This window comes from Dipodomys ordii, unplaced genomic scaffold (assembly GCF_000151885.1).
Source record: "Dipodomys ordii isolate 6190 unplaced genomic scaffold, Dord_2.0 Scaffold65, whole genome shotgun sequence".
Classification (NCBI taxonomy): Eukaryota; Metazoa; Chordata; class Mammalia; order Rodentia; family Heteromyidae; genus Dipodomys; species Dipodomys ordii.
In genome coordinates, this window is record NW_012267281.1 from 3612738 (window position 1) to 3625457 (window position 12720).

At 37.0% G+C, this 12720-nt stretch overlaps 1 protein-coding gene across 1 annotated transcript in view; it reads right to left on the reverse strand.

The window, feature by feature from the left end:
• Positions 1-326: 326 nt before the first annotated feature.
• LOC105990508 overlaps positions 327-12720 on the reverse strand; it is a 71078-nt gene continuing 58684 nt past the window's right edge. Inside the window, exons 8-9 of the mRNA XM_013022953.1 lie at positions 2933-2977; positions 327-506 (exon numbers count right to left, since the gene is read on the reverse strand). Of these exons, the coding sequence (XP_012878407.1) occupies positions 327-506; positions 2933-2977 (225 nt within the window). The remainder of the gene's footprint in view (positions 507-2932; positions 2978-12720) is intronic.

A 12720-nucleotide genomic window follows, 5' to 3' on the forward strand; every position in this document is an offset into this window, starting at 1 on the left:
ATCACTCATCCGGTGGATGAGTTCCCACAAATGGGCAATGGGAAACGCACACATGGGATTAAGATCGTTGGAGATAGTAAGAAACACATCAGAAAGCACGAATAGCATAACCTTAGTCAGAGGGCGACGGGAAATATGTAGGAAATCATTGATGAGAAAGACCATGTCCCTGGCACCAGCAGTAGGAAGGGGGCATTGCAAGCCAGATCCTTGGAGGCTGTTGTGGGTGTAACCAGGGGAACAGGCAGGATCTGATAAGTGGCATCCGTTTTCATGGCTGCCAAGAGGAAATAACTGCTCAAGTTTAAGGCTCTCCGTTATGAGATCTAATTAAATTTCCTCTTCTTCATTTTGCACGAAGAGGCACAGATGTTCTTAACTCGATCCGCAGTGGTTCGTTCCTTGTTCCATTTGACATGTTCATAGTCTCGTGGAATCTTTTCAAACATGTTGGCTTCGAAGGACATTTCTCTTCTGGATGATGCGAGTTCAGGTTCCTGTGGTGCCTGAGAGGATTGTAGGAGCAAGAATACAACTTCGCTTTTCCAGCAGAGGGTTGGGGGCTTCAGCTTGTAAGACTGGAACAATTATATCTTGCATACAAAGTTCATACTCATATTTGAATCTTATCTCCCTATGTTTCCATCATTAGACAAATCCGCTAAATGGGCCTGGGATTGTTTTTAAGGGATAAGGGAGAGAGGGGTACAGATTTTCTTCTTGGGACACACTCAAGAATGTGCCCCAAAGATACAAAAGGCCTTTCATTCTAGTTGTTAGTTACCGTCTATACTTTCCTCCTGAGACAGGAAAAGACAGATGCACCAAAGACACTGAATTCATATCAAAATTTTAACACACCCAACACCAAGAGTCCTGATGCCAGCAGCTGAAGCAGCAGGTGTTTCCTCTGTTGGTAAAGACACATGAGTAAGCAGCACTTGACTTTCTCACCTGATGTGGTTGTGAGTTGTATTCTGTGCCCTGGTATGCTAGAGGGAGGAAAACTAGCTAAGCTCACTAAAATGACAGTTTTCTCTTTTTAAATGAGTTTGAAAAGCCAATTAAAATATGTATTTTATTGCCTCTGTGAGTATCTTATTAAATGAATATTTTATTGTAAAGCTTGAGTAAATGATCATTTTTTGTAATGTCTAGTCTGGTTGAATCTTTGTCAGTATTGTCAAGATGTCCTCGCTATTCAGTTCTAGAGATCTAAATAAGGTGGAGTCTCTGAGATCTTAAATAGTTCTTTGAAAAGCGCCTAAAAGAAGCTCTTAATTAAATACTCTAATAATTAGGTCTCCCACTGATACCAATTGAGGTTTTCCCTCAAGAAAATCATACAGGAGAAACATTAATCAAAGGCTCTTAAAAGTGGTATGTCAGCGATAGCTGATTTAAAATATTAATAGGAGTCCTTCATTTTTCTCATAAAGATACCACCCTCTATGAAATGATGAGATAGATATATTGGCAAAGAAATGTATGTATGCAGAGAAAGAGACAGATAATGAAACAGAGAGACAGAGAGAGGTTTTGATTAGTAAGCACATAGATTGAAAACACACCAATGAGAACTGACAACCTTCTGGCTATAAATTTTGTTTAACTGCTCAAAGATATCACCCCTTTCTCCATCTAGGAGACATCTAGGACAGTCTCGTGGTCTTCTAGAAGGAAGTAATTTGAGTTGTGTAGTTTCTTTCTTTCCCTCCTTCTTCTTCCAGTCTAGAATTCTCCCCCTGAATGGAGGGAGGGGATAAAAAGTGTCTTATTCTCAGAATACTTACTGTTACTGTGATGCATTAGCCCAGGGTGGAAAAAACAATTTGAAATATTGATAGCTAAGAAAAAACTGCCTACCTTTCCCAAATGTACAAAATTTATTGAAGGACTCAGAAATTGGGGGGGGGATGTAATGATGAAGCTAAAAACTCTAGCCCTAGCTCCTCGGGCTGCAAAGAATGGAAGATTGTGGTTAGAGGCCAGCCTGAACTAAATGCTGATGACCCTGACACAACAAATGAGCCAGTGGTGGTGGCATGTTCTGAAGCTCAGCTATAAAAGGGGCATGCGTAACATGTAAGACTGTGGTTTTAGTCAAGACCCAAGCAAAAATGCAAGATCTTATCTGAGAAAAGGGTAAGATGTGTGGCTCAAGTGGTAGAACACCGTCTTAGAAATCATTTGGCCCTAACCTCAAACTCTTGTACAAGAAAGAAAGAAAGAAAGAAAGAAAGAAAGAAAGAAAGAAAGAAAGAAAGAAAGAAAGAAAGAAAGAAAGAAAGAAAGAAAGAAAGAAAGAAGAAAGAAAGGAGGGAGGGAGGGAGGAAGGAAGGAAGGAAGGAAGGAAGGAAGGAAGGAAGGAAGGAAGGAAGGAAGGAAAAGAAGGAAGCTGGGTGCTGGAGGCTCATGCCTGTAATCCTAGCAACTCAGGAGGCTGAGATCTGAGGATTGCAGTTCAAAGCCAGCCTGAGCAAAACAGTCCATTAAACCACCAGAAAACTGGAAATGGCACTGTGACTCAATTGGTAGAGCGCTTGCCTTGAGCTGAAGAGCTGAGGGACAGTGCCCAGGCCCAGAGTTCAAGCCCCATAACTTACCACAAAAAAGAAAGGAAAGAAAAAAAGGAAGGAAGGAGGGAAGGAAGGAAGGAAGAAAGAAAGAAGGGAGGGAGGGAAGGAGGGAGGGAGAGAAGAAAGGAAGGAAGGAAGGAAGGAAGGAAGGAAGGAAGGAAGGAAGGAAGGAAGGAAGGAAGGAAGGAAGGAGAAGGAAATTTCATAAACTATCATTTATCCTGATGTGAATCTTTATATCAAAATTTTTCATTTAAAAAAAAAGGGAAGAAATGTAGTGTTTTGGCTGCGTTGTAATATCTGGAATCCAGAAATATGGAAGGAAGGATGAGAGTAAAGACATTTTCACTAACCTGGAGGTAATTTTCCCCAAACAGAGCATCACCCTTGAGGTGACCCTGAGAGGACACACAAAGGAGCATCAGTTAGAAGAAGAAAAAAGAGAAGAATCTGTGTTATTCTTTTCTCCCATGAGATCCAAAAGTATGCCAAATGGCCAAACCTTGTCTATCTACTTTAGAATTTGGATTCAGAGGTGACACCGTCACTGCAGAAGCCCGCATCAATATATTTATTAGAACTGAAAAATGAGGTCAGAATTTTTTCTGACTGAAAGTATAATTTAGCTAATTGACTTGACAAGGGCTCTTGCTTTGCAATTAAGAAATACAAATGGTATATTTTAGAAATTAAATGAGTTCAATCTGCAGCTCCTAGGTTTAAGAGAATATATTTAAAGTGGGATATATATATATATATATATATCACATCACGAAGTAATGACTCTAAAATACATAAAGAACTCAAAACTCAATTAGGAGTCAAGGCATCTATTTAAAAAAAAAAAGAACAAAAGCATGTGGGCAGACATTTCAGCAAGGAATGATAACTGAAGCAAATAAGCATTAGAAATAAATATCCTAAGAGACAGATACATGCAAATTAAACCCAATATGATACCCCTTGAATGTGACTGACATGGTGGTGAATGATGACCAGAAGCCAAAAGCAACTCTCATGGACCACTGGGTTCTCACCCATTTCAAAAACTCCATGGCTTACTATTCAACACAGACTAAACTGTATGACCCAAGTGGTTAGTCGTATTACCTCACACGGAGCAATCAAAAACTCCTCAGGGGCCAGGACTCCGGGAGGGGCTGAGGGCAAGGAAGCCAAGCAGCACCATGGGGCACACGTTTTCCACCCCGACTGTGTGTGGCTGCAGAGCTCTGCTTCTTTGTCAACATTCACACAGCCCTACCTTTAAAATGAGTGGTTCTTCTATGTAAATTATATCCTAATCAGACTGATGGAAGATTCTATTATCCAAGCTATAGCCAGGAAATTTATCCAGTATTTCTTCTCTTTTGAATCCTTTCGGAGAATACTAAATTAAATTTGGAGACTCTAAAGGCTGAGTAAGGGACTCAAAGAGCTATTTAATAAGACTAGTAAATCCTCTGATAGCCAACTTCCCAGAAGCTGAAATGGTAAATGCCTTCAGTTACAGAAATGTTTTGAAAGATCCGTATTTTCAATTAGTTGTTTTCAACAAAACTGAGCAATGTTTCCATCAGGTCGCTATAAGCCTTGCATTCAAAATCTCTTTTGATGATAGGCCACTATGAGATATGTTTTTTTTTGGTCAGTAACTTGGAAAGAGTTCAAAGGAACAATACATACCAAAAGTCTCCCCTTTATCATCTGCCTCTTTATGTAAACAAGGCTTATCAGCAGTTACTATACTTTGTTAAAAATCTGTCTCCACATGGCCAAAAGAAATGTACTCTTCACCTGACTTACGTAACTGCAACCCCTCCATACATCACTTTTATAATAATAAAAAATGTTTAATCTGTTCCAGCCTAACAATAACAGAAAGCTGTCACATCATGCTTACAAAGTTCCCAGCTTTATTCTAAATCATATATGAACTCATTTAGCCCCACAATAACTGTATGTACTGTTACCCCCTTTTACAAGTGAGAAAATTTACAGGAAAGTAAAACCACTTCCATGTGGCAAAATTTGAGCTCAGAAAGTGTAGTTCTATATTCTCTATGTTGATCACTATGTTTAACATGTATTCTTCACAAAATGTCAAATTCTTCATGACTACATTACAGTAGAATAACATTTTGAAATGGAAGAGGAGATATAAATATGAATTCAACTAGAAAGAAAGACATTGTGAAATCCCCAAATAGGAAGATAAAACTTCTATTCTTTAAAAATAGTAGTTGTCTTGGATGAGTTATACAGATTCTTTGGGATGTACTTTAAGTAAGAGTTTAATTTTAACTTACAGAATTTACAAAATTATATTTGCAACTTTTGTCAGAAACTGAAATTATATTTAATCTAATGATAAGAATTGGTATATATATTGACTAAAACTATATGATATACATGCATTTCAAAATTTTTCTTGAGGGCATTCAGTGAATGTTCTTCTTTATCTAAAGTTCTGTGTTGTTGGCTTCTACCAATGTGCTAGATCTTGCATTTAAAAGCCTGATCAGTGTTACAAAGATTAGTGAGGAAGGCCAGTTCTGAGAAATGGCGATTGTCCTTTCTGGGAATAAATATATATATATATATATATATATATATATATATATATATATAAATAGATATTGGATATTTATGTGTGTTATAAAAAAGCATCATTATTTAGAATCAAAAATAGTATTGCAGGATGTTTAATACATAAATAATTTGACTGTTGACCCACCGGCAGTTTTAGGAGTCACAAGAGATGAATGAAGTCATAAGTTATCATGGGTGCAGTTTCCTTAAACCAGGAGTTCAAAAAGAACAGCTCTAAAAAATAAACATGATTCTTTCCTTTTGCTACTGTAGACATAATGGCATTTTTATGTCTAGTAGAACTAGGCACATTATAAAGGTGCTAAGCTGTATCATTAATTCCAGTCCTCTAAAGGAAGCAGTGAAGAAAATGCACACATTGATTAATCACAGAATGACAGTGAAGGAAAAAGAATATTACCTGAGAAAATAAACTGGCATTTCACTTATCTTCAAACTTAAATTCATGCAAATGGAAATATGAGAACATTTGGTAAGGAAATGAGGCTATATAGGTTGATTTGTCAATAATTTTTCTCTTCTATTACATGATCTGTGAGAACCAAATAAAATAAAGAAGGGAAAAACAACATAAAGGGCAGCCCCATGAGCAACATGAGTTACTGGGGCCCAGGCATTTGGGGTATGGATAGACAGGGGAGAAACAAGCTTGGTGAATGGTTCTACAGCTTCTGCCACATATCACTTCTTTCTTCATCCTGGTCCCATGAGTCTTTGGTCCTAGCTAGGCTTTTCAGCATGACAAACAATATTCTCCTGGCACTGGTGCCCTTCTCCACTCCCACCTCAACTGCAACCTCATGTTCACACCTTCATTTGCCCTCAGGTGGATGATGTGGCCCAGTCTAAGACAATGATAAGGAAGCAGAAGAGGTCTCTTTAGGGACATTCTAGTGGAGCTGTGAGTAATTTGTTTTTGTTGTTGCTGTTGATGATGATGATGATGATGATGATGCTATCATAAAGGTAATAGCTACTGAGATTTTTCCTACCCCACATTCATCTGCCTTTACAACAGAAGGCCACCTGCTGTTGCCCAGCTAGGAAGGAAGAGCCCCTAAAGCACGGTCAGCAGCTGCCCACCTCTGAACACATGGTACACCTTAGCAAACACCTACTGTCTAAAGCTGCTGTTGGCCAAAAACATTATTACTTGTAATTAAAAGCAGTCTTAACTCAAAGACTACGACCCCTTATAACTGGATTGATAACTGGGCCTGTCTTGAGTGTAGACACGCTTACAAATTCCCAAGGAATCGGTGCAGATGAACAAAAGAAAACACAAAGGAGTGAGGGGAATGTCAAGACAAATTTCTCTATATCTCTATTTTGCCTGGGGAAGAAAATAGAACTCCACAAGGGCAATGACTGTGACATTTAATTTGCCATATATCTTATTATCACAAAAGAAGATTAATACATACTTGTGAAATTGAAGATATTGGCCCTGGATCAGATTATGAGAAGTGTTGCTCATTTCCAAGCCAAAACAATCTTCCCCATAGACATTAATTTAAAAGTAATTAACACAGAAGTTACAGATAGAGAGAATAGGAACTAATTTTATTTTATTACTGAGTAGTTACTGTCAAGCTCTGTGTTGGAAATATTTCATTTTGTATTTACCACTCTGATAATTATTTTTATTAACTCTCCTCAGACTACACAAATTTCTTTAAAGGGTAATTACACTATTGGATGCAATGAAAATGAAATCCTCCCATAACAATAATCAAAATTAAGAAGAACAGAAAAGGAAAAAGTATGTCATTCTAATATACAATCCCATTTTAAAGTTTTCAAACTTATATTGGTATACTTCCAGCTGTACATGAAGTTACCACTCAGCCTTTTCTAAAACCATTGAGTAAATATAGATTAGATTTGTGTATTTGAAGCACTCATTAATTAACTCAACCAGAAAACAAACTTTCTACCAGTAAGATGGGGACTATCAAGTGAATCTAGATCAGAGTCTTGTGAATACACTAAAATGCGACGTTCATTCATTTGGACCTGGCTAGAATCCCAACGTAATATGTTCCTCATACCATAGGAGTTTATTATGCTATGTGGCTTGATGTCCTGGAGGACAAGCTGCTGAAGGTAGTATCACAAACAGTACTTAATTTTATAACTCAATTGTCAGTTCTCATGATATGAAAGGCCATGAGTGAATCACCGACATTTTCACAAAGAGTTTTACTACGTTTGATTCCTGAATTCTCTAACGTCTTCTTCAACTTTCCCAGCTCTTGCTTCTCTATTTCTATTAAGAAAGTCAATCTCTTTCTTCCTCATCTGGAGGGTCTGTCATTGAGCCTGATAAATTTCCTCAAGCCCAACACAGAAGCCTCTCTGTGGCACTCAACAGGCTCCTACAGGAAGTGCTCCTTACCAACTAATAAGTAGCCTCCCTGAAGTTCAACAAAAATCAACTATCAGGAAGCAGGTACTCCAAAGGGGGAGGGTGGCACCAAGAAGAAACAAATGAACAGGAGAAGAGGGGGAGAAAGCAGTGAAGAATCCAGTGTACGTCCTACAATGAGGGAAGGGGGTTAGGGGTGGGAAGGGATGGATAGGAATGCTGAAAGGGGTCACATTGATCGAGAGATATTATAGTCATAAAGCATGTTGCTACGTGGGAATGCCTCTGTAAACTTAAAGGTAATTCTTTAAGTAGCTTACTTGCATGTATGAAAAGAGAACAATGAGCCCTGTTGAAATTGTTTTTAGGAAGCAGGAAGAGGAGTAAAAAAAAAGAGATAAAAGAGTTAGGGACAGTGGATATATTGTAATAATGTGTGGAAATGTCACAATACAACCTCCCATGTACAACTAATGGAGGTACGTAAAATAATGAAGGAGGCCTATTGTAAAGTTAGAGTAGGATTCTGAAAAGTAATAAATAGCACTCAATCAAGTAATAAAGCACATCGTCCCTATTAAAAAATAGTCTCCCAACTGTTTAAGGTGAAGCAGGTAAGAATGAAGATCACTTATCCAATATCAATATCTCTAAAAGAATCATTGCATCTTAAATGGCAGGAGCCCCATATTTCTAAAATACTATATATTATTTCATTTTTAGGGTTTGTTACTTCCATTCTCAAAACTCCCACAGTGTTTACTATCCACTTGATCATTTGATAGTTTCCAAAGCCTTGTCTTGTTCTTTCTCTTTCTGTGTAGTTAGAATAGTCATTGAATAATGAATACTTTAAACTATTTTGTCTTTAAAAAGCAAAAGTTTCTTTACTTCTTTTTCATGCCACCTAGGGAAAAAGTTTTATTATTCTTATATTTCAAATAGTCATTAGCCATCCAGCATATGATTTCACAACTCACAAAATAGAATTTGTTTCCACACATATTTACAGTAGCCCATTTACAATTACTGTTTGCAATCATAATTCCTGTCCATAGCACATGCTTCCTGGCCAAATACATATGTGTGTTCATATACTTTATATGTATAAACATATATTCTGTGTGTGTATATATATATATAATCTAGATGTGTGTGTGTATACACTGAATGCCTAACAATATAAAGTCTTGCAAACTTTTAAAATTATATTTTATTGTAAAGATGCTGTTCAGACAGGTTATAGTTACATGAGTAAGATAATGAGTACATTTTTTGTCCAACATTGTTACCCCCTCCTTTGTTTTTTTTCCTACCATCAAGTCTTGGAAACTCTTAAAAGTAATGATGCTTATCAGGCACTAGTGGCTCACACTTGTAATCCAAGCTACTCAGGAGGCTGAGATCTGATTATTGTGGTTCAAAGCCAGCATGAGCAGGAAACTCCATGAGACACTTATCTCTAACAAATTACTCAATAAACCAGACATGGCACTGTGGCTCAAATGGTAGAGTGCTTCCCTTGAGTAAAGGAAACTCAAGGACAGTGCCCAGGCCCAGAGTTAAAGCTCCAGAACTGGCAAAAAAAAATGTTGTTTTCATGCGGCCTTGTTTGTGTTCTATTGTATAAATGCACAGGCGTGGAATTGCTGGGTCATAGGGCAGCTCCATGTTTAATTTTATGAGGAACCTCCATACTTCTGCAACCATGTTCATTGCTGTAATATTTACCATAGCCAAGATCTGGAAGCAGCCCAAATGCCTCTCAATGGAAAAACGGATCAAGAAAATGTGATATATATATATATATTATATATATTATATAATTATATATATAATTATATATATAATAGAATTCTACTCATCCATCAGAAAAAAATAACAGTGTATCATTCATAAGAAAATTAAAAGATTTGGAAAAAATTATATTAAGTGAAGTAACCCAGACCCAGAAAAACTACATTGCATGGTTTCCCTCATTTGTGGTAGCTAGAATGTGCCTATGAATCTACAAGTAAACACACTGGGTGGTAAGCAAGGGGTTACAAATGAATTAACTGGAGTGTAATAGACTCTATGGAGAGTGAAATAGTGTAATTCTTTAAAAAGGCTAAGTCAAAGCCCAACAAAAATAAGTAGCAGGAAATGGGTACTTGCAAGAGCAAGGATGCGGCCCAGGGCAGAGGGGTAGAAGAAGGAAGGGGGGAGGGAGGAGAAGGCAGGCAACATTCATTATATATATCACAGAATTCCGAAATATGGAGAAGGGTGTGTGGAAGAGGGGTGAAGATGTTGACGTGGGTCACAGATCAAGATGCATTGTACACATAAACTGCTTTGCTACATGGCAACAAAAACTCAATGCATAACCTAAAATTAAGACAACTAAGGGAAGGGGTGGGGGGAGGGGAGGGGGGAAATGTTAAAAGTAGTGACATTGATCGAAATGCATTGTAGTCATAAACTGCCTCAGTGCATGCCAACTCCTTTGTACAGCTACTTAAAGATAATAAAAATATTTTTAAAGCAATGATGGTATTTGCCAAAGGGTAAACATGATTGCTTTTCTGTGTGTGTGTGTATGTGTGTGTGTGTGTGAGAGAGAGAGAGAGAGTGTATGTGCACATGTATAAGTAACTAACTGCATGTTTCACCTGTCAAATGAGTATCAACAGGATCTTGATAACTATGTCCAGCATGTTTTCCATGAAGAAGAAACACTTTTCTTCCAAAGTCTACTTGCAGGTTTGAAAAGAAAAGTCCATCCAATTGTAACGTCAGAGTATTATCCAACTCCACCAATTTTGCTTTCCTGAGTTTATAACATTTTTTTCCCTGACAAATCACAAAAGGCCAATGCTAGTTAGATAAACCTGACTCAGCAGCTTCCTTCCCCAAGGTAACGAGTCTTAAGTGCTTTGTCCCTGCCCCACCCTTTCTACTACATTTTACAAGGACTTGGGCATTTTATGGTCTTGTAAGAAAATTGTATTATATCTAATGATGGGGTTGGCATCAGTCATATACCTGGGGTTCTGTTTATTCCACATTCCATCTTATCTCCTTTTATGACTATTTTATTGTCAGTGGAATCACTAAATCATAAACCTCAGAAAGAAAATGTTCTATTTAAAAATAGAACATTTGTCATGGCCTTTGGAGATTACACCCATTCTTCTGAATGTTTGAAATACATTGAATGTCAGTTAACTAAAATGTCCTTTCTATTTTACAAAATATATTTGTATTTCACCTCTCTTATATTGCCCACTAACCCTCAGTCCTCTAAGCTTATCACTGAAACAGTACTTCACCCATAGAAGGCATTTAATAATATATATTGGACAAAAGCCTATGAAAACCTTTGGTGAAATTTTCCTTCACCATATTCCAACTTCAATCCTTACTTGCGTATTTCTGGACAATTAAAATAGCTACTGAATTTCTCCTATTCTAATTTGTCATTCCTCTAAATTCTTATGCACAGCACTTGATAGTATGTCCTATATATTTTAGGACTCAGCAGAATTTGTTCAGAGAAGGGGTATGAACTAATTAATTAATGGACACATATTTCACCATATAATACACTTTACCCATCCATGGATCCTATCATAGTCATTTCTGCCCTAATGTGTCCTCCACCCAGAATCCAAACGTCTGCTATCTGACTCTGATTTTTCTCTACTATTTCCAAACTATTCCACACTTTCTGGCAAATACCTCCAAGCAAACCAGACTCAGACTTCCAACCTCTGAGAAGCACGTTTCTTGCTTTTCACACATGCAAAATTTTCCCTATTACTTCCACGAATAGGTGTCTAAAATGACTTGTGTCCCTCATTAGCCTTCCATCCTCTCTGACTTTCTAGAACAGTCTGAGCACAATCCTAATAAATTTTGGCACTCTAATCTGCAATGTCACTTCACTAAGGCCTGCACATACATCTTTTTCCCTCAGCAAGATTTACATAATCATGGATGACTGAAACTATGTTCTTAAGGTCTTTGCTTGGCTGGATTCAATGATTTAAATGATTTAGTATTTCTTTAACTGTCTACATACTTCACTTTTCCCGTTGTACATTTTGTTAAAGAATAAAAAATGAGACCAACTTTAAAGTAAACCAAAATCTATTCATAACAGTCTCCCAAAATGAGAGAAAGCTACACCTTCAATACCAATTTACTAACATGAATTGTGTGGCTCAAAAGATCTCCCTGAAAGCTTGTGTTTGTACCCATGCAATGGAGAGAATTAAAAGCAGAATATTTTCCTTTTAACTATTGCTTCCTGAAATTCCCAAAATTGGCTTACTAACTCTGGTCATTGGCATTTATTTGAAATAAGAAAAGTACAGACACATTGTCCTATTCTTATATAATAAATGACTGAAGGAATTGATTTTAATTGAATGATTTTTATGTAGTTAAGTATAAAACCAATCTCTACAATCTGTTTCTTAAAAGCATCTAGTCAAAAGAAAGACAATTATCAAAGATAGAAATCAAATATAAAGAAACCATATAAAGAAAACCATATAATTTTCTGAAGAACAGTTGTTCCTGTATCTCAGTAGTTGAAAATGCTCTAATTGGATAAGTTTAAAAGATAAGAAGACTGGCTGAAGATAAAAGTTTATTTTAATCCTTAGATGACTAGAAGGATTTCATAAAGTATTAAATATAACAAAAGAAATAACATATTTGTTCAGCTCAGGAAACTACCCTGCTGTTCAGGAAATCATTACTAATTTTTATTCTTTGTTTTATAGATAATTTTAGTATTCCTTTCCCTTTAGTGGTTAATAACAAAGTAAAGACTTTGAGAAAAGATCTCAGATTAAAACCGTGACTATACAAACAGAGCCAAGCTGAGGCCATCTGATTGGATGAATTGTACATCTCCCTGGCCTGCAGTGTGTCTCCCTCTTCTGTTCAGGGTGGATCATTTTAAGTTTCTAGTCTTACTGTGTACCACTTCTCCAGAAACCTGTTCTCCATTATAAGGCGATCCACTCAAGCTTTTTCAATTGTCTCACATTCTCTACTGGATGTCTTTTTTTTTATTTAATTTTATTTGTGAACATACTGTACAGAGGGGTTACAATTACATGGGCAGGATAATGCGTACATTTCTTACCAAGCATTGCAGCCTCC